At 40.6% G+C, this 22,652-nt stretch overlaps 1 protein-coding gene and 1 pseudogene across 3 annotated transcripts in view; one reads left to right on the top strand and one right to left on the bottom strand.

The window, feature by feature from the left end:
• The first annotated feature begins 409 nt into the window (after positions 1-409).
• The window catches only part of ACADM (acyl-CoA dehydrogenase medium chain), a 39,554-nt gene continuing 17,311 nt past the window's right edge, over positions 410-22,652 (top strand). The window contains exons 1-8 of one of the 2 annotated variants that reach the window (XM_003260214.3): positions 416-879; positions 4,717-4,804; positions 8,973-9,070; positions 9,187-9,256; positions 9,860-9,960; positions 11,101-11,181; positions 16,176-16,306; positions 22,021-22,129. In XM_003260214.3, the coding sequence (XP_003260262.1) occupies positions 850-879; positions 4,717-4,804; positions 8,973-9,070; positions 9,187-9,256; positions 9,860-9,960; positions 11,101-11,181; positions 16,176-16,306; positions 22,021-22,129 (708 nt within the window). In that variant the 5' untranslated portion in view covers positions 416-849. Of the gene's footprint in view, positions 880-4,716; positions 4,805-8,972; positions 9,071-9,186; positions 9,257-9,859; positions 9,961-11,100; positions 11,182-16,175; positions 16,307-22,020; positions 22,130-22,652 lie in introns of both variants that reach the window. The other variant, XM_012500493.1, reaches the window with a different exon arrangement.
• Positions 18,217-21,291, bottom strand: LOC101178517 (annotated as a pseudogene). Its single transcript, XR_001114221.2, has one exon. The product of XR_001114221.2 is annotated as a dihydrolipoyllysine-residue succinyltransferase component of 2-oxoglutarate dehydrogenase complex, mitochondrial pseudogene (transcript).

Raw genomic sequence — 22,652 nt, 5'->3', positions numbered from 1 at the left:
TCTCAAAACTCAGGGTCTCACTGGAAGAGAAAGTGACTCCAGGTAGAATTCCTCAGGGAGACATTCACTTCCATCATTCGCTGAACCAGGAGCTTTGGACAGCCTCGGATTGCACCCGCATATCCAAGGACACCACATCCGCATCAGCGGACAAGTCATACATAGCCTTGGGAATACGTGGAAAGGTCAAATTTACCTAAACAATTAATTTCTCTTTTAAATTTTAAGGAAACACAAATATGCTTTCGCTTTAGGTAGGGCATTTGAGAGCAAAATGTATTAACACTTTGAATTCGCCAAGCAGACACGACCTGGGTTTGACCGTTCTCTCCGGGTAAAGGCGAAGGCTGACCACCGGGGCCGCTCTCCCCCCAGACCCCAGCCACGCCCTCTCACCCAGTTTCCCGTCCTGCACCGCGCCGCAAGTGCCCCACCGTTCAGCGCCAGCCGGCCCTCCCAACCCCGCCGCCGTCCCCCTGCCCCGCCCTGGCTCTCTTTCCGCGCCGCTGCCAGCCTCGGCGTCCCACAGAGAAGGCCAGAGGTGGGAACGCGGAAAACCAGACCAGGCTTGTTAGAGATTGCCAGGAGAGGGGATGCGACCCCTCCCCAGGTCGCAGCGACTGCGCACGCAAGGGTCACGGAGCATGCGTTGGATACCCGGCGCCGGCGACCGCTCCCACCCCGCCTAGCGCAGCGCCCCCTCCTTCCGCAGCCCAACCGCCTCTTCCCGCCCCGCCCCATCCCGCCCACGGGCCCCAGTGGGCGGGACCAGAGGAGTCCCGCGTTCAGGGAGTATGTCAAGGCCGTGACCCGTGTGTTATTGTCCGAGTGGCCGGAACGGGAGCCAACATGGCAGCGGGGTTCGGGCGATGCTGCCGGGTGAGAGGGAGCCCAGCGGTGCGGTGGGGCTGGGACATGGGTATTGTGGTGTCGGAGCAGGGGGCCGTGGGCCAAAAATAGGTGCGGCCGGGAGGGGTGGGAAGTCGGGCTGAGGAAGGAGCCAGCCTGGGGGCCCCCACCCTGCTTTCACGCCTCCTACCACTGGACGGAACGTAGCCTAGCGTTTCATTTTTCGTATCCTCCCGTCAGCCGACCTCGTTATAGCCGGCATCCTCTCTTTAGAATATCGTTTTTCTTTTTCTGGTAAACCCTCCAAATATTTACTCCGGGAATCCCACCTTTTTCCGAAGTGACCCCGTCTCTGTGTCAGAACCACGGGAAAAAGGAAAATGGAGCAGCTACTCCTTGAAATACTTAATGTTTAATAAGCTTTTCGTTGTAACGTTTCCACGTTGCTTACGGGAAAAAAAAAAAAAAAACCTACTGCAGAATGTTATGTGAACTTGTTTGTATATTCTAGTATTGGGTCTTAATAGATTCTAAACAAGTTTGTCACTAGATGAATTTTGGTATCTTAAATATTCTTGATATGTTCACACGACTGCCATTTAGATGTCACTTAAAATTAAGTTAAAGTTATGTCTTGGACCAAAAAAGCTGCTGTTTTAGAATAATCCTAAAGAATTGCTGCCCATGTTTTGCTGGTGTTATACAAGTTAATGTGCAGTGAAGGCAGAAATTGGGAGATTTCAGCTATTTTTAACTCCAACACCAGAAAAGCAGATTTCTCAGCCTCCAAGGGAGGATCTAAAAAACTTACACCCTTTTTCTCTTCTTTAACCCATAAAATGAACACTCTTATATTCCCAAGAAATGCACAAAAGTGTTCAATTCTAGTAGTGCTGTTTCGATATTTGGAATTTCATTGTTCTAGACAGAGAGCCCGAAGTAATAAAACCAATATTTATATAGCATTAGGCTTTCAAAACATTATCTTACTTTAATTGTCCGAAAATACGCAGTGAGATTAGTCTCATTTTTTGGTTTTGAACGGAAGCTATAAGCAGTTTGTAACCTGTCTACGGCCACAAATATAGTTGTGGAACCTAGATTCAAATTCAGCAATTGTAACTCCAGATCCCGTGCTATTTCTGTTTTCTGTTTGCAAACCACCTCTCTAACTGGCTAACTTTGTTATGTAATTAACAGGTTGATGGGCATTGTATTCTGGTAATAGCAACCTTTGCACTTTGTTCTGTGTAACATATTTTCCTGAACAGTCACATGTGAAGTGACTTTTTCCCTATTCAAAGTCCCTTGGCCAGGCGCGGCGGCTCACGCCTGTAATCCTAGCACCTTGGGAGGCCTAGGTGGGTTGATCACTTAAGGCCAGGAGTTCGAAACCAGCCTGGCCAAAGCAGGGAAACCCTGTCTTTACTAAAAGTAGAAAAAATTAGCTGGGCATGGTAGCATGTGCCTGTAATCCCAGGAGGCTGAGTTTGCAGTGAGCGGAGATCTCCCCTCTGTACTCCAGCCTGGGTGACAGAGGGAGACTCTGTCAAAAAAAAAAAAAGAAGTCAGTAGACCATTTAATCTGGTTTGAGTTCTGACTTTTGTGCATGGTATTTAAAAACGCATTTATAATAGAGTCAGGTTTTTTTTTTTTTATTTTTGTGGAATGTTTTCCTTTGTTATGGAACCTAGTGACCAATTAGGATACTAACAGAAAGATCAGTATAGCAAGGTGGTTAATAGCATCCGCTCTTGATAGTAAATGTTAGAATCCTGGTTGCACTAATAGTAGAGTGACTTTGCCTAATTTAGTTGACTTTCTGAACCTTCGTTTCCTCACATGCGAACGTGGAATACAAGTAATGGCTTAATCCTAGATTTGACCTGGGATCCAGTGAATTAACCTGTGTAACGTGACTGTAAATCAGAGTAGATTTGGTCTGTGACTGCTGGACAATAAGCACCAGAGAAACTGTTTCACTTTTTTGGGGGGGATGGAGTCTTGCTCTGTCACCCAGGCTGGAATGCAGTGGTGCAGTCTAGGCTCACTGCAACCTCCGCCTCCCGGGTTCAAGCGATTTGCCTGCCTCAGCGTCCCGAGTAGCTGGGACTACAGGTGCGTGCCACCTCACCTGGCTAATTTTTGTATTTTTATTAGAAATGGGGTTTCACCATGTTGGTCAGGCTGGTCTTAAACCCCTGACCTCGTGATCCGCCCACCTCAGCCTCCCAAAGTGCTGGGATTACACGCGTGAGCCACCCCACCTGGCACTGTTTCACTTTCAAAATAAAATTAATGAAGTTGCAAAGAAAATGCGAGTGTTCATACTCTATATGTTTTTATTATTGTAGTATGAGGTATGTTATTTGGAAAGCACTGTTTCAATTACAAATATTTGACACTCTTAATTATATTGTCAACTTACATGTAGGAATTCCTCTTTTATAAGTTGAAATTGTCATCTACAAAGACAGTTTCTTTTTACAGATTTTGAAAAACATAAGAATTTAAATGCAGAAACTTTAGTATATTCTTCAGCTTCTCTTTTCTCTTATCTAAGCTTGTTAAAATTGCCGGATAGTTCAATTAAAATCTTTTACAGTGAAAATTGTGTAATTTTGACTGTCCTGAAACCTTTACTCAAGAACACCATTGTGGTTCCCAGTTTGGCAGCTTTAATAAATGCAAATTTTGCTGGGCGTGGTGGCTCACGCCTGTAATCCCAGCACTTTGGGAGGCCGAGGCGGGTGGATCACGAGGTCAGGAGATCGAGACTATCCTGGCTAACACAGTGAAACCCCGTCTCTACAAAAAATACAAAAAATTGGCCAGGCGAGGTGGCGGGTGCCTGTAGTCCCAGCTACTCAGGAGGCTGAGGCAGGAGAATGGCGTGAACCCTGGGGGCGGAGCCTGCAGTGAGCCGAGATCGCGCCACTGCACTCCAGCCTGGGCGACAATGAGACTTCGTCTCAAAAAAAAAAAAAAAATGCAAATTTTTACTTTTGTATCCATTAAGCTGTCATGAATATAAAAATGGGTTGCAAAGCAATAATATATATATATTTGATTGTTTCTTTATATGTTCCTTTGAAGAAATATGAGTATATTTCAGATCCTAAGACAAATAGTGTATTAGTAGTTTAGAAGAGGGATGGCAAACGTGTTTGTAAAGGAACGGATAGTACGTATTTTTGGGTTTGTGAACCAGATGGTCTCTGTGGTAACTACTTAGATCTGCTGTGAAAGCAGCAATAGACAGCATGATGTGGCTGCCCTAGTTTGGTGACTCCTTGCTCAGAACATCGTAAGAATCCCTGTAGACAGCAGAAAATACAGAACATGGTTTATGCTAATTTGTTTTGTTGGAGTGGGGTATCCTAAAAAATGAGATCCTCTGAGGGGAAGGTTCCCAGAGGCATGCATGGGAGGCTCACAGGGACAGGGTATCAAAGCTGATGGACTAGGCAACTCTTGAACACAGTATGTTCACTTCCAGCCTATCGTTCTCCCCACCCCAACTCTCCAACCATCAATGTCCTAGGAGCTTGTAAGATATCCAGAATAGTGGTCCTACGTTTACTACTACCCTTGACTGTTGTTTGTCCTAAACCCTCCACTTCAGTAGTATAAATACCACTGACTTTATTTTCATTACTTTTTAAAAACATCTCCTGTGTAATAGGAATTTATATAACTGATAATTGGCTTATTTAAATTATGATTGAAGGCATTTAAATAGTGATGACTTTAAAAACTATGAGTATGGTCAAACCAGTTGCTGTACTCACTTATAATTATCAGTAGTCTCTTATCTGATTTATTTTAACTTATCAAATTTATTTTAATAAAAGTGTTCTTTACAGGTCCTGAGAAGTATTTCTCGTTTTCATTGGAGATCACAGCATACAAAAGCCAATCGACAACGTGAACCAGGATTAGGATTTAGTTTTGGTATATATTCTGTTCTATCTTTTGACTTTAAACTTAAACATATGAAGCTCTTTGTGTTTGTTTGGAATATGTTTGTAAATAAACTTAATAATGTCTTTCAATGAGTAGAACCAGTCCACCATCCACAGATGGTTCACAATAACTCACACCCCATTCTTCCTGATCTCATTTTCTTCCTCAGTATACTACACTATACATTAGATCTGTGTTAGCAGCATACATACACTTATATTCCTTCTTTTCTGAGTGTTTACCCTAAAATAAATGAGATTTACTGATATATATGAATAGTCTTCAACTTACATATCTGAATGCCACAAATAACATTTTAAAAACACTTGTTAGATTACAATTCTAGGTGCCTGGTAATAAGCTAAAGCTTGTTTTTGCTATAATATATCCAGATTGCACTTTTGGTACTATTAGATGAAGTTCTCACTCCTGGGACCAGGGAGCCATGTGGTTGTTGTAGGGAAAAGGAATATGATTTTTTTTCCTCTGCCCTCTATAAAATGAAAACTACACGCAAAAAATTTGAAATAATATCTGTCTTTGGCATTCTTGACCTTCTAAAGTGCTTCTTCAAAATTTTTATTTTTTCTCTAGTTAAAAACCATTTACTCAATTTATTTGGTCTCAGAAAATAGTTAAAGGCAGCTGCAGTAACTCACAGCTAGGTACAAATGACAATCTCAAAGCTCTCCAGTTATTTTTTTTTTTATTTGTTGTGTTGTTTAAAGATTTTTCCCTTTTCTTTATAAAGGTTTTTTTTTTTTTTTTACCAGAATTTAATGAAATTTTTCTCTTCTTTTTCTTTCTTTCTTTTTTTTTTTTTTAAAGATGAAGTTTCATTGTCTCATTATGTTGCCCAGGCCGATCTTGAACTCCTGGGATCAAGCAGTCCTCTTATTTCAGCCTCTCAAAGTGCTGGGATTATAGGCATGAGCCACTGCACCCAGACCAAATGAAAATTTTCTGTGTTTTTTTTTTTTTTTTTCTGTGACCTCTAGCCAAAGACTGAATGAAAATTTTCTTTTCTTTTTTTTTTCTTTTTTTTGAGACAGAGTCAAAAGAGTCACCCAGGCTGGTGTGCAGTGGCTCACTGCAACCTCTACCTCCCAGGTTCAAGCGATTCTCCTGCCTCAGCCTCCTGAGTAGCTGGGACTACAGCTGTGGTCATCATGCCTGGCTAATTTCTATATTTTTAGTAGGTATGGGGTTTTGCCATGTTGGCCAGGCTGGTCTCGAACTCCTGATGACAAGTGATCCATCCGCCTCTGCCTCCCAAAGTGCTGGGATTACAGGCATGAACCACTGTGCCCAGCCTAAATGAAAATTTTCTTTTTTTCTTTTCTCTTTCTTTTTTGTCTTTCTGTAGCCAAAGACTAAATGAAAGTTTTCAAGCAGTGTGAGGATAGCCATTTGGGATGGTGGATTTTTTTTTTTTTTTTTTTTTTGAGACTGAGTCTTGCTCTCTCTCTGAGGCTGGATTGCAGTGGCTCCATCTGGGCTCATTGCAACCTCTGCCTCCTGGGTTCAAGCGATTCTCCTGCCTCAGCCACCTAAGTAGCTGAGATTACAGGTGTGGGCCACCATGCCTGGCTAATTTTTATATTATTAGTAAAGATGAGGTTTCGCCATGTTGGCAACACTGGTCTCGAACTCCTGGCCTCAAGTGATCCACCCGTCTTGGCCTCCCAAAGTGGGATTATGGGCATTAGCCACCATGTCCAGTCAGGGCAGTGGATCATACTGAGATAATTAGCATTAATTTGGTATGATTGCTTGTCACTTAAAATTTCACTCTCAGTGGTAAGAGACTTGCAGGAGAAATCGATGGTGGTTCACTGAGTGACAGAGGATGAGATAGATATAATTGTTTGGGAGGGAGATTGTGAAGTTCAATACAGGTCTATTCCTTGAACCAGTTGCATCTGGTTCTTTATCTGTAAAATGGAAATATCTATAACACAGAATTTCTATGAAGATTAAATTATATGCTGTATTTAAAGCCCCTAGCACATAGTGACTGGATCAAAGTAGTTTCTCAATAATACATATTACATCTTTGTCATTTCTTTTTTTTTTTTTTTAGACAGGGTTTCACTCTGTCACCCAAGCTGGATGCAACCTTGACCTCTGGGGCTCCATGGATTCTCTGGCCTCAACTTCCTGAGCAGTTAGGACAATAGGTCCATGTCAACCACACACAGCTGATTTTCGAAATTTTTAAATGTTTTGTTGAGACCGGATCTTGCTATATTGCCCAGGCTGGCCCCAAACTCCTGGCCTCAAATGGTTTTCCTGCCTCAGCCTCTCAAAACTCTAGTATTATAGGTATGAGCTACCGTGCCCAGACTTTCTCTACCCTCTATCTACCTGGAAGATTGAGATCAACTGGCACCAATCTTAGAAGTAAAGCTGTGATAGAACACTGGACTGAAACTCTTAAGTATACTTCTGCGAATTCATTGTGAGACCGTGCTACTAGAATTTCCTTACTCCGAGTTAGTTTATCTATAAAAAGAGATTTGGCTGGGCGCAGTGGCTTACGCCTGTAATCCCAGCACTTTGGGAGGCCGAGGCGGGCGGATCATGAGGTCAGAAGATCGAGATCCCGGTGAAACCCCGTCTCTACTAGAAATACAAAAAAAAAAAAAATTAGTCAGGCGTGGTGGGGGACACCTGTAGTCCGTCCCAGCTGCTTGGGAGGCTGAGGCAGGAGAATGGCGTGAACCCGGGAGGCGAAGCTTGCAGTGAGCCTAGATCGCGCCAGTGCACTCCAGCCTGGGTGACAGAGTGAGAGTCCGTCTCAAAAAAAAAAAAAAAGAGAGATTTGATGTTATGCTCTTCAGTTCAGCCCCAGAATTCTACTTTTATGTATTGTTTCTCACATCCCCATACAAATGATTACTATAGTCTTAAACATTCCTCTGTGCATTTGCTCTCATTTTTCTTGCTTGAAATACCATATTATCTCTTTTAAATTTTACCTAATCTTTGACGTTAGATGCAACCACATTAAAACACAAGGATACCATGGATTTGAAAAGATGCAGTTAGCAATTGACTCCTCTCCTCAATCAAGCCACCATACTAATTTCATTAATTTTAAAACAACAATCCCTTATTTTATGTAAACAAATTGCTGGACACCATTTATTAGCATTGCAGCAGGATTTTATGTTACTATCTTTTGAAAAACCTTTCTGCTGCTTTTACCAGTTGCTTTGTGCTAATTTGTAAGCTTGTCTGAGTTTAAAGGAGCAGTAAGCCTAGGCTTGGTGTCTCATGCTTGTAATCCCATCATTTTAGGAGACCATGGCAGGAGGATTGCTTGAGGCCGGGAGTTTAAGACCAGCCTGGCATCATAGTGAGACCCTGTCTCTATGAAAACAGAAAAAAAAAATGAAATAGGGTGAGGTGGCTCCCAGCACTTTGGGAGGCCGAGATGGGAGAATCACTTGAGCCCAGGAGTTCCAGACCTGTTTGGGCAACATGGCAAAAACCTGTCTCTACAAAAATTACAAAAATTAGCCAGATATGGTGGCATGTGCCTGTGGTCCCAGCTAGTTGAGAAGCTGTGGTGGGAAGATCATTTGAGGCCAGGAGGTCGAGGCTACAGTGAGTCGTAATTGCTCCACTGCACTCCAGCCTGAGTGACAAAATGAGACTGTCTCAAAAAAGGCAAAATTATGATATTGATATTCTTATATGACACTTTGAAATAACTTTTATTGCTTTATGTCACTGAGTGTGTTTCATCTATTTCGTTAGATTGATTCTTGTCATCAGGGAGATGTCTTGTATATTAGTTTTACTTCAGTGTTAGCAAACATTTGATAAATTGGCTTAGGAACTAATAAGTTAAACGTTTTTTATATCACCAATTGGAAAAGAAAAACTCACTTGAGCTCTACAGGTTAATATCTATTACTCATTCGTAAAAGATAGAAATCTTACCTATTTTCTTTAGCATTTGTATTGACATAGGTTTATTTATATTGTGTAGTGAACTCTTGATTAGTCAAAAAATGCACTGTAGTCTGACTTTTTGATAATCAAGGATTTAAGTCCCCACAATAAATACACATTTCTACATACTGACTTCATAGGACATTTTTCCTTGTTGTCCAGTTTTAACTTTTTCTAAATAATTTTCCCTTAGAGTTCACCGAACAGCAGAAAGAATTTCAAGCTACTGCTCGTAAATTTGCCAGAGAGGAAATCATCCCAGTGGCTGCAGAATATGATAAAACTGGTGAAGTAGGTATATACATTTTAAAGAGGGAAAAATCTTTTACATTTTTTACAAGATTATGTAATCAAACTATCTGGATTTCAAAATATATTTTAACTCAGTTCTTTTCTTTTTCTTCTAGTATCCGGTCCCCCTAATTAGAAGAGCCTGGGAACTTGGTTTAATGAATGCACACATTCCAGAGAACTGTGGTAAGCTTTCTTTATATTTTTAATACTGGAATGCATATGAGTAAGAAAAATTGTGGAACTCAGTCATTTTTTTCAAATATTTCTTGCCATTAAATGACTTTCTGCCTTTGTCTTCCTGCTCAGACTACAGTGTTTGCCCACTTTTGGAAGCTTGTACTCTATACTTAGATGCATTTTTCCTTCTTCTAACTGGTTCCAACCTTAACTTGCACCTAAACCTTGGTAACTTCTGTTTCTAGAGTTGGTCAATTTGTTGCGTTTTATTCCTATCTTCTATATTACGTTTTATTGAGTCTTTTTTGTGAACCATCATTCTTTTCCTCAGAACTAGTTTTAGAGTTGAATTGAGTTTTAACAAAATCAAGTTAGAACAGGAATATAAGTTCAAATACAAATAGTAAAATAATCTTTTGAAAATTTTAGAGCTTACTTTAAGAAAGTATAATTTCTTATTGTGCCAGCCAGAACACATGTAGATATTAAATTGCAAATTTCCTTTTAAAACAAATTTTGGGCATATTGAAAGCAATTAAAATGGTTTACCTTTACTTCTATTGTGATGTACTACATATTATAATGTGTTGAAACATTTTGATACTGTAGGAGGTCTTGGACTTGGAACTTTTGATGCTTGTTTAATTACTGAAGAATTGGCTTATGGATGTACAGGGGTTCAGACTGCTATTGAAGGAAATTCTTTGGGGGTAAGTGACTTAGAAAATTAACTACCTAACTGAGCTCTTGTTAATGAGATAGTTACTCCTGAAGAAGTTGGATTTTTAGAAGAAAAAAAAAGGAGAGTCAGTTACTACTAGGTAAAGTTAGTGGGTACACAGTTTTCTTTAAAGAAGAACACAAGATTCAGCAGTGAAGCCTGGAGTTCTGATTTCAAGGCTTGATCACTCTGACCTTGTTGTCTCTAGTACTCGGAGTTCTGACTGTCCTTTTGAGAAACTGTATACTTTGGCTGCAGCTTCAGTGGCAATTCTTGGGTAAAGCCAAGGGCTAAATCCAGCATTCAGGAGCAGGATTGGGATGGCTTGCTGCCACTATAGCAGTACTGAAATTTAGCAAGCAATTCTTTTTTTCTCGCTCTGTCGCCCAGGCTGGAGTGCAGTGGTGCGATCTCGGCTCACTGCAACCTGCACCTCCTGGGTTCAAGCAATTCTCCTGCCTCAGCCTCCCGAGAAGCTGGGATTACAAGTGCACGCAACCACGCCCAGCTACGTTTTGTTTTTTTGAGACGGAGTCTCACTCTGTTGTCCAGGCTGGAGTACAGTGGCGCAATCTCAGCTCACTGCAAGCTCTGCCTCCCAGGTTCACGCCATTCTCCTGTCTCAGCCTCCCAAGTAACTGGGACTACAGGCGCCTGCCACCATGCCCGGCTAATTTTTTTTTTTTTGTATTTTTAGTAGAGACGGGGTGTCACCATGTTGGCCAGGATGGTCTCCATCTCTTGACCTCGTAATCCGCCCACCTCGGCCTCCCAAAGTGCTGGGATTACAGGCGTGAGCCACTGCGCCCGGCCTAACAAGTAATTCTTAGGCCTGATCATACACACTGTGTCACATATTCTAAACATAATTTTTTATTAGTGCATTTTACTATAGTAGATTTTCACAGATTATAATGCCACAGGTCCTACATATAACCTAATTTTATGAAAATACTTAGATTAGCAGATTTATTTCCTCATTCTAACTTAGAGGCAAGGTATAGGCCAGTTCTTTGGACTTACCTCTTAGGTGAAAAATAGTTATTTTTTCATTTTGAATTACAGCATCTCTGAATTTACATATCCAATAAAAATGACTTGATTTTTTAATGTCAATTTTCTTCGGTAGCAAATGCCTATTATTATTGCTGGAAATGATCAACAAAAGAAGAAGTATTTGGGGAGAATGACTGAGGAGCCATTGATGTGTGTGAGTATGTGTAGCTGCCGCTTTATTTCACACTTAAGAAGGGAACAAAGGTGCTATTTCTCCTTTTCAGTCTGTATGTATATATTGGGATATTTAGCATCGAAACAAAAGTTAGCAACATATTATTACAATGATGTGTCAAGGATGCCAAGAAAGTATCACAATAGGCTGAGGGCGATGGCTCACACCTGTAATCCCAGCACTTTGGGAGGCCGAGGCAGGCAGATTACTTGAGGCTAGGAGTTCACAGCCTGGCTAACATGGTGAAACCCCATCTCTACTGAAAAATACAAAAATTAACCAGGCGTGATGGTGCCTGCCTATAATCCCAGCTGCTCAGGAGGCTGAGGCATAAGAATCGCTTGAACCCGAAAAGTGGAGGTTGCAGTCAGCAGAGATCACACCACTGCACTGCTACCTGGGCAACAGAGGGAGTGAGACCCTGTCTCAAAAAAAAAAAAAAAAAAGATGTCATCGTAATTTCCTTGCTTATTTCCAGGAGAAGAGAGATCTACTTGTGATGTTTTTGGGATGTCAAAAAGTGTCACAATAATCCTCTTACTTCAGGAGAGAGAGATCTATTTAATGGAGCATTCTACACTTTAAGAACTGAGTCGTTGTGTCAGGAAGTTCAGATTGAATGTAGGGCAATGTGTGTTTGAACTAGTAGTGTTTTGAATTAGTAAAAAATTAATGTTGGCTGGTTGTGGTGGCTTACGCCTGTAATCCCAGCACTTTGAGAGTCTGAGGCAGGTGGATCACCTGAGGTCAGGAGTTCGAGACCAGCCTAGCCAAAATGGAGAAACCCCATCTCTACTAAAAATACAAAAATTAGCTGGATGTGGTGGCGCTTGCCAGCTACTTGGGAGGCTGAGGCATGAGAATCTCTTGAACCTGGGAGGCAGAGGTTGCTGAGTAAAGATGGCGGCACTGCACTCCAGCCTGGGCAACAGAGTGAGACTCTGTCTTAGAAAAAAAAAAGCAATTAATGTGGGCTGGGCATAGTGGCTCACACCTGTAATGTCAGCACTTTGAGAGGCTAAGGCAGGAGAACCGCTTGAGCCCGGGAGTTCAAGACCAGCCTGGGCAACACAGTGAGACCCTGTCTCTAAATAAATAAATATTAATGTGAACCTGTAACTGAAGAAATAGCAACTTATTTGTTGAATGACTGAATGACTTGGGAAGAATAGTTGTAGAGTTTATTTAAACCTCTGAAAGCAACTCAACAAATTTTTAAATTAGATTTTTTTAAAAAGATAAATACACACATAGACATACACACACACACAGACACACAGGCTCTATTTGAAACTGTTGTTTACCTAAGGATTTTTACTTCTTTACTCAAACATATTTCAATCTAAGGTGTGGTTGTTATACTGAAATACAGTAGATTTATTAGTTTTGAGCTAATGATGAGAATTCATCTTAAAGAACAGAAAATAATATTTGAAAATAAATGTTTTTTATTTCAGATACCTAAATTTCAAGCCAACTGTTTAATAAAGGAATTTATACATATTTGCTAGGAAATTTGCAATTTTTTTAACAATTGAGAGGTTAGCTAAACATTGTCACTGTTGTCTTTAAGAACTGTGTGAAACATCTAGATTGTTCTCCTGTAGCATATACAGTCAGCTCTCCATATCCATGAGGAAATAGTTTAGGACCCGTTGCCCTCCATATCAAAATTTTTGGTTGCCAAGTCCGTTATACAAAATGTACAGTTAGCCCTTCATATCTGTGGGTTTTGATCCACAGTTGGTTAAATTCCAAAACTCGTGGATGCCAAAGGCAAACTTTTAAAAAATTAAAATTTCATAACTTTTCTCATTATAAAATACTGAGTATAGAAAATTTAGAAATGTTTAAAGTAGAACAAAAATATCTGTAATCCCTCAGATACGGAGTTAATTAGTATTACTTCCTATTGTAGTGCCTACCAGATTTTTAAATATGTAATTGTGTTTTTAACAGTTAGTTTTATGTACATGTAGTTTTAACATGTAGTTTTATGTACTTCTTTATTTAACAACATGAACATTTCCTTATGCCTTCCTTCTTTTTACATGCTGTAACAGTACTGCATAATTTCCCATCTAATGGATATGCTATAAATTGTTTCACTTTTCTGTACTGTTGAATGTTTAAACTCCTTGGGTTTTTACTTTAGAAAATAATGTTATGGTAAAAAATAATACAGAAAAAAATAAATAAAAATGATCAAATAAGAAGCCAAGGACAGACCAGGCCAGGCATGGTGGCTCGTGCCTGTAATCCTAACACTTTGGGAAGCCAAGGCAGGAGGATCACTTGAGGCCAGGAGTTCAAGACCTGCCTGGACAACGTTGAGAGACTGCCACCACACACACACACAAATATATATATATATATAAAACCAAAAAGAAAAAAGAAGACAAAAACAACTCTGAAGAACCAGTAGTGACAAGCCATTTTTTATAGAAAAAAACAGGCCCATTTACTTCACAAGCTCTAAAAACTTCACTATATTATGAAACAGACAGATGTCTAATAGCATATTTCAGGGAAAAAAATACCTTAAAGGTGGTTAAAACAAAATTTTGGTACTTAAAAGGGGCATCTTTTATGGACAACTCCTTAATTTGTCATGATGCTGAATACATCAAATCTCCAGGTAGCAGAGTAATCTAGTTCAGTTAACTTGAGTGACACCTGAATCCCCTCTACAAAATCCCTGTCAAAAGACCGTCTGGCTGACATGTTTTTATACCGCAGGTGCCTGGGAATCAACACCTTCTGAAGCAGCATCATTTGCGAGCATCTGTTATCATTAGAAAAATATTTTAGATTACATAATGCTTAAGCACAGAACCTTTTTTTATATATAATTTTACTGTATAAAATACTGTAATAGGTGTTCAATAAATGTTAGAGTGATTTCACTGTAGTTTTCTTTGGCTATATTGCCCTTCAGATGTTTGAATATAGTTATTTTTATTTATTTGTTTATTTTTTGAGACGGAGTCTCGCTGTGTTGCCCAGGTCGGAGTGCAGTGGTGTGATCTTGGCTCACTGCAACCTCTGCTTCCCAGGCGATTCTCCTGCCTCAGCCTCCCAAGTAGCTGGGACTACAGGTGCGTGCCACCACACCTGGCTAATTTTTTGTATTTTTAGTAGAGACAAGATTTCACTGTGTTAGCCAGGATGGTCTCTATCTCCTGACCTCATGATCTGCCCACCTTGGCCTCCCAAAGTGCTGGGATTACAGGTGTGAGCCACCATGCCCAGCCAAGTATAGTTATTATTATTATTATTTTTTTGCTGAAGTGGAGTCTCACTCTGTTGCCTAGGCTGGAGTGCAGTGGCGCCATCTCAGCTCACTGCAACCTCCACCTCCCAGGTTCAAGCAATTCTCCTTCCTCAGCCTCCCAAGTAGCTGGGATTACAGGTGCCCACCACCAAGCCTGGCTAAGTTTTTGTATTTTTAGTAGAGCCAGGCTGGTCTTGAACTCCTGCCTCAGCCTCCCAAAGTGCTGGGATTACAAGCCTGAAGCCTGAGCCACCACGCCTGGCCCTAAATAATCATTTCTAGTGCCCCTATATACCCTTACTACTTTGAATTAAAATGTATATAGTTTCTTTCTTTTTTGTTGTATATTTTAAAAAAATAAATTGACATGGGTTCTCGCCATGTTGACCAGGCTGGTCTTGAAGTCCTGGTCTCAAGCGATCCTCCCATCTCAGCCTTACAAAATGCTAGGATTGCAGGCGGGGGCCACCATGCTCGGCCCATTTTCTTTCTTCTTTGGACTGTAAGTACCTTAAGGGCAAGTAACTTGTTTCTTTAGTATCCACAGTACCTGCCACTCTTGAATTAACTTGCACTAACACTTGCCTTCTACCACCCCCTTTTATCCATTACTGCTTGTGTCTTGTCACTCCTCTGTTTAAGAGCTCTAAGAGGCTCCCCTGTTTCTACCAGATAAAATTTTGAATTTGTAATGTGATATAAAAGATTCTCGTCAACCATTTCCTTCCTTTCTTTCCAGACTCATGTCTTACCATTCCCTTACATGCACAGAATTTACATACTCTGGTACTTTCAGCATTAGAAACACTGGGTAACTGTGTTTTTTATCTTAGTATCATAGCATATGCCATTACTTGTACCTGGAATGCATATTCTTCCTCTTTTTCCCTCCTCCGAAAGAAGCCATTTTCCTTTTTGAGACTTAATTTAAACATCCTCTCCCCTAGGAAACTAGTTTCTCAAGCCCCTTGTCTGTGACTTTCACACATAGAGTTGCAGTATAGTTATTTATCTTCACTGTTACATTGTGAAAATCTCTAGGACTGAAAATCTCTTTTACCTCTGGTTTCCCCATATCCTAGTTTATATCGTGGTACATAGTAGATAGTCAATAAATGTTTGCATGAATGAATACATGTGAAATTGAATTTAATGAACTTGTTTGAAGCTATCTAAATTTTCACTTTTTTAAAAAATATATGATTTGTTGATATACCTATGCCTAATTTGAATTATATATTAAATGTTTTTAGGCCAGGCACTGTGGCTTATACCTGTAGTCACAGCACTTTGGGAGGCTGAGGCAGAGGATTGCCTGAGCCCAGGAGGTTGAGACCAGCCTAGGCAACACAGTGAGACTCCATGTCTACAAAAAATTTAAAATTAGCTGGGCATGGTGATGTGTGCTTGCAGTCCCAGCTGTTACACACAGGAGGCTGAGGCGGAGGATTTCCTGAGTCCAGGAAGCCGAGACTGCATTGAGCCTCTGCACTCCAGCCTGGGCAAGAGAGTGAGACCCTGTCTCTTACAAACAAAACAGAAAAGTTTTTACATTTGAGTGGTTTCTTTGATTTTGTGAGAACATTTTAATTTTAGATATTTAAAATACAGCTTAAAAAATAAAACAATCCTGTTTCCAGACAGTCAAAATTTAATCACTAACATTTAATTTCATTTCTCTTGTTTTTATATATTCAAGGCTTATTGTGTAACAGAACCTGGAGCAGGCTCTGATGTAGCTGGTATAAAGACCAAAGCAGAAAAGAAAGGAGATGAGTATATTATTAATGGTCAGAAGATGTGGATAACCAACGGAGGAAAAGCTAATTGGTATGTTGTTCAAAACATCTTTGTATATTTTTTCTTAATTGTTTTATCTTCAAATCTCTCTTTCTTCTTTCTGTATATTTTTAAACCACTACAGTTAAGGTATGTTTGTGGAACTGTAAGGCTTATAGGAGATTATAAACAGTTCAGTGATTTTCAAAAATTATTTTTAAGCCCCTGCACTATTTTTTCAAATCAACTCTCAGAAGTTTAATGTGTAAAATAAAATACAAATGCGTGCTCTGTTTGAATCTGATTAGGAAGGCTAGCACTCTATCTACTTGGCTTATTATCTCCACTCCTCATCTCCTATACCAGCCGCTCCTTGGAATCCCTAAAACTCTAAGGAAAAAGGAAAACCTTTGGTATAGTGCCTGTCTCCAATTGTCAGAAATAAACAGAGTCAGTCTTAAAACAGGTTATCTATTAGAGAAGACAGAATTTGACTTTAATAAAATCTGAAAATTTCCAATATATGGTCAAAAAATATGAAGTTCAACAAAGGATCAAAAATAATTTGTATAAATATAAAATACTAAAGAAAAACACTTGATTATTTGTTGATAAAAGATGAGGAAAGTTCAATAAGTAACCCTTAAGTTCAATAAGAATCAGTAGTATGAGCCTTTAAAAAGCCAATGTAATTTTAAGCCAAAGTAATAGAAGTACAGCATCAAATAGAGAAAAAATGGTGACAGTTCTGGGCAACACATTTTAAAACATGTATTGAAAAACTTGACTAAATGTAGAAGCAGGTAAGTGTCTTACATTAGGAGGAGCGTACAAAACATGTTCTGAAAAGCAAAGGCTTGGTTATTTTGGAAGAATCAAAGAAGAAAAACTTTGGAAGTTTTTCAAATATTATCACACTGAACGATGATCAGGCATATATGTTTACTTCAGGATGCCAGCTTAGAATTAATGAGTGAAAGTTAGAAAAATGTAGAATTTAGCTTAACATAAGGACAAGCTTTCCATCAGCAGTGCTGTTGTCATGGGAAATACTGTATTTACCCATCACTACAAGTATATAGAGAGTTTCTAGAATAACTTTTTATTGATTGGAATAATGTACTAAATGACCTGTCTCTCTTTGTAAAAAATTCAGATTCAATATATTTGTGTGCCATATACTACAGTTTTCTAGCAAATAAAACATCATTTTTTTTCGGAGTGAGCCTACTAAAAAGTTATTTAGATTAAACATATCAGTCAATTCCTTATGAGCATCCTAAATATATTCAGTATTATGGAGTGCTATATCTTTACCTTTAAGCAATTCCTGGTAATATCAGCAATTAATAAACAGTGAAGAAACTATTAAAATTTAACAAGTTGAGAGAAATCTAACAATGCAGTTTGAAGTTTTTGTAATTTTAAAAACGAATTAGCCAGGTGCAGTCACTCACGTCTGCAATCCCAGCACTTTTGGAGGCTGACGCAGGAGGATTGCTTGAGCCCAGGGGTTCAAGACCAGCTTGGGCAACATAACGAGACCCCATCTTTACAAAATTAAAACAAAAAGAAAGAACTGATTACAACTGTTCACTGTTCATATAGTAAGGCAAATTAGGTAATATATGAAACCAGATAACAATTTTTATGATTTTGTTACTATTATTAAATAAAACTATAGAATGAGTGGTAATGTATTGGTTTTAACCAAAGAAAATAAGTTTGTGTTGTTTAGGGAAGAATATACCTTTTTAAAAGAATTTTTCGTGTACCAGGATATATAGAACATGAATTAGACAGATGCTTGGATATTTGCATTTTTTTCTTATGTTGCACTTCAAAATCTTTCTGAGAAATTCTTCTGTAGGAAAAAAATCAGCAAATATTCATGATAACTCAGCTGTAACAAAAACACTGACTTGCTGCATAAAGAAACAGTAGCTGGAACATATGGGTCACCGTTTTACTTATTTATTTTTTTTGAGAACATCTGCCCTTTAATTTGCATTTAAAATCAGTTTCTTTAAATACTTTAGTTACAAGTTCTGAATAGTGAAGACAGAGTAGTAGATGCTGCAGGCACTCAGTATTAGCTCCCACCCCTTCTCCCCTCCCCCACCCCCAGGCCTCACTTCTTGGCTCAAGATACTAAAGGGCACTCTCTACTGGCCCTGGTGTCAAATGTCAGCAGCCTCAGGCCAGGATGCAGTTGGATACAAAGCCATGAATCACAGTAGCTCCAAGGAATTCCAATGATTGTGCCCAGATCTATGGGCAACACACCTTAGAAATGACCTCATCCATTACACTACTATCTACTAACACCCTCAGTGTGGTTTCCTACCCCAGTCCACGTCCTCCAGATCTGTGTCCTGCAGAGGAAGAGACAAGGCAGGAAGGAACAAGAACTGCCTCCTCAGCCCACGTGCTTACAGCAACTTAATTGAAAAGCTCAAGGCAATCTGAGTCAGTCTAGAAGAGACCTCCCTTCCCTAGTCTCTACCAGGCCCTGGCCCTTCTTCGGGACCACGCTCGATCCCACTGCCATGATGTGCTAGAATCTGCTCTAAGTAAGAACAAGGTGCTAGAATGAGGCCCAGTAACCAGGAAAGGGTTGCTACAGCCCCAGCTGTGTGAGATTGTGCCAAGACGAGTCTTCTTGGTGTGAGCCTGTGATGGAGAGCGTGAGGGCAGGCCTGGGCTCTCCTTCTATGATGATTACAACACGTGACCTCAGGGGACCTCTGCTGTCTCCTCCCACTCACACACCCAGATCCCCTGGCCTGTGCTTCCTGGAAGAGGTAGAAGAGGCATCTTGAAGTCAGTGACAATGGAGAATGAAGGTGCCATTGAAGAAGCAAAGCAGCACCTCTTTGCCTGTGTTCAATCCCTCCACACAAGTGGAATCAAGGGAGAATGTGCACAGCCAGGACAGGCTGCTCTGAGCTTGGGAGGCACAGCATCCTCCTAGATGTCTGCAGAACAAACTTTCAAAAGATAGGAACTTAATCACATGGTCCCCGGGGGTTTCTCTATAGTATACCAGCACTAGGGAGAAGCAAAATCATCTTTGCAGACAGCTGATGGAAGAAAGGCAGGAATATGAATGAGCATCCATTAAGGCTGTCTCTCAAGCCTAAGGAATTAAGATATTCGTGGGTATGAGACAGGTGCAGAGAGGGAGAGAGCCTGGCAGGAACACCAAGAAAAGACCTGTGACTGCTGGTTACATAGTGCTCTTCTTCCTTGCTTGAGGCCAACAGCATGTGCCTGCTTGTTGGCAGGCTAACCTGGGACCCATGAGGGGGCAGGGAGAAGACTGGTTTTCAGTTCCTGCATGATCAATTTGTAGGGTGTATAGGTCCTCCTAAAGATCCAGGAGGACGACTCTGGGATCCTCTACCGCTGCCTTGATTTTGCCAAGGAAAGTCACAGCCTCTCTGCCATCAGTCAGCCGGTGATCATAGGTCAGTGCCACATACATCATGGGCCGCACCTCTACCTTGCCTCCTATAGCCACTGGCCTGTCAAAGATGCCATGCATCCCCAGGATGGCAGACTGAGGGGGGTTGATAATGGGTGTTCCAAAGAGCAAGCCAAAAACGCCTCCATTGCTAATGGTGAAGGTACCGCCATCCATATCTTCGATGGCAAGTTCATTCTTTCAGGCCTTTTCCCCCAGTTCAGTGATTGTCTGTTCAATATCTGCATAATTCATAGCTTCCAAATTCCTGATGACTGGAACCACCAGACCCTGTGGGGTGGCCACTGCAACACTGATGTCAATATAATCCCTATATATCACCTCTTTGGTTATATTGTCAATCACTGCATTTACAACAGGCTGTTCCTGCAAGGCAAAGGCTAAGGCCTTCACAAATGCCGACATGAAGCCTAGTTTGAGGTTATGTTTCTTCAAAAAAGCCTCTTTGTGCCGAGCCCTCATCTCCTGGATGTTACTCATGTCAATCTCATTAAAAGTTGTCAGCAATGCACATGTATTCTGGGCCTTCTTCAGACGCTGAGCAATGCACTGCCACATCCTGTTCTTTTTCTCCCGATGTTCTGAATGCAGACCTTTGCCAGCTCCTGGCTCAGCTAGTGGTGGAACAACAGTAGGTTTTACTGCAGACACAGATTTGCTAGAAGGAGGTTGTGAGGGTGAGGGCACTGGTGGCATCTGAGTGGGTATGGGTGCTGCAGGGGGAGGAACTACCGCTGCTATAGGTTCTGCTTTTGGGGCTGCAGCAGCAGGAGTTTCAGCTGGCTTCGCCTTAGCAGGAGCAGCACCAGTTTTCCTGAGTGTGAAAAGCAGAGTGCCTCCTTTGACTTTTCCCCCATCAGGTACCAAAAGAGCTTCAATCACACCATTTGCTGATGATGGAACCTGCACCAATGTCTTGGCAGTTTCAATCTCACAAACCACTTCATCTTCTGCAACTGTGTCTCCAACAGCTTTCTCCCACCCGACATCTTCCTCTGTGACAGATTCTGCAAACGCTGGGGTTTTGACTGTAACCAAGTCATCCTTGCATACAGCTGTAGTTCTGAAGAAGCGAACACTGAAGACACTGTTAATGACAACCTTCCTGCTGTTAGGGTAACCTGGTCCCTGGCATAAAGAGACCCCAGGCAGGGAACATCTTCCTAGAGGGCAGTTCCCCTTCTGGAAGGTGGAGAGTGAGCGTCTGAACGCCCGGGACACACAGCGGGACCGGGACAGCATCACGGCGGCCGGGTCTCCCGTTTTATATTATTCCTTTTCACAGGCAGCTCTATTTGCCCTTGTTTTCAAGATAGTATGCCCCTTAAAGAATAAAATTAGTTTTGGGAAAGAAAAAGTGCCAGTTTCAACAGGCACAGACTGTCTTGTTGTAATAATAATACTATACCAGGAATTTTTACTTACAACTCATATTACTAAAAGAAAGTTAAATGGCATACTATAGTCCCTCCTTATCCTTGCAGGATACATCCCAGGACCCCTAGTGGATGCCTGAAACCTCAGAAGTACCAAACCCTGTATATACTATGTTTTTTTCCTATACATATATACTTATTGTAAAGTTTAATTTATAAAGGAGGCCCAGCAAGAGATTAACAACAACTACTAATAAAATAGAACTATAACAATGTATTGTAATAAGTTATGTAAATGTAGGCCAGGCATGGTGGCTTATACCTGTAATCCCAGCACTTGAGAAGGCCCACGTGGGAAGATCCCTTGAGTCCAGGAGTTTGAGACCAGCCTGGGAAAGGTAGTGAGACTTCATCCCTACAAAAAATAAACAAAAAATTAGCTAGGGATGGTGGCACATGCCCATAGTACCAGTGACTCAGAAGAGGTGGAAGGATCGCTTGAGCTGGGGAAGTCGAGACTGCAGTGAGCCAAGATCATGCCACTGTACTCCAGCCTGGGCAACAGAGTGAGATCTTGTCTAAAAAAAAAAAAAAGTTATGTAAATGTCCTCTTTGTCTTTCAAAATATCTTATATATACTGTACTCCGGGTAACTGAAACCACAGAAAGTGAAACCCCATGGAATGGGGGAGGGCCTACTGTGTTATTAAGACATAGACCTCAAATACTAGCTCTTCCATATGCTAGGTACGTGACTAGGCAAGTTTTTAAACCTGATTATTTCCTCATTTGTAAAATGTAGGTAATAATAATTGGGATTGTTAAGGGAATTAACTGAGAGAGCAATCACCATGTGTTATTTGCTGATGTTATCACCATTATCGGGTATGTGTATCTCTTAGGTATTTTTTATTGGCACGTTCTGATCCAGATCCTAAAGCTCCTGTTAATAAAGCCTTTACTGGATTCATTGTGGAAGCAGATACCCCAGGAGTTCAGATTGGGAGAAAGGTAAAGTATTTATCAATGATTAGGGCCCCAAATATTATTTTAATCATAAATTGCAAAATGACTTAACTTTCCTTTAATGAAAACATTTGTTTGTATTAAGTGGGAGTAAAAATAAAGCTGTGTTTTGATGATATTAGATCAAATAGTCTATATACTACTGAAGATTTTGTGAACAGTCATTTCAAGTCATTTTGAAAGAGTAGTACCAACCTGTGGAGAAGGCTAATAACAGCTGTGAGGAATAACGAAGTAAAATCAAGCTATCATTTATATTACCTGACCAATAATAAGAATTTTGGTTATTTCAAAGGACTTTCCCACTATTTTCCCCATTGGATCCTCACAGCAACCTTTTGGTAGGTAAGTGGCATTATGCCCATTTTACAGATAAAAACAATGTGGCATAATTGAGATTTTACTAGGTCATACAACACTAAGAAAAAAGTCTATGCCTGAAAAGAGTGTAGAAAATAGCAGATAGCCTTGAATGTGGAAAGGCAAGAAAATCTTACTTAAATAAGAA

The sequence above is a fragment of the Nomascus leucogenys genome, chromosome 12, assembly GCF_006542625.1.
Source record: "Nomascus leucogenys isolate Asia chromosome 12, Asia_NLE_v1, whole genome shotgun sequence".
Lineage (NCBI taxonomy): Eukaryota > Metazoa > Chordata > Mammalia > Primates > Hylobatidae > Nomascus > Nomascus leucogenys.
Note: the sequence above shows the minus strand (reverse complement) of the source record. Positions and strands in the feature narration are given on the sequence as shown.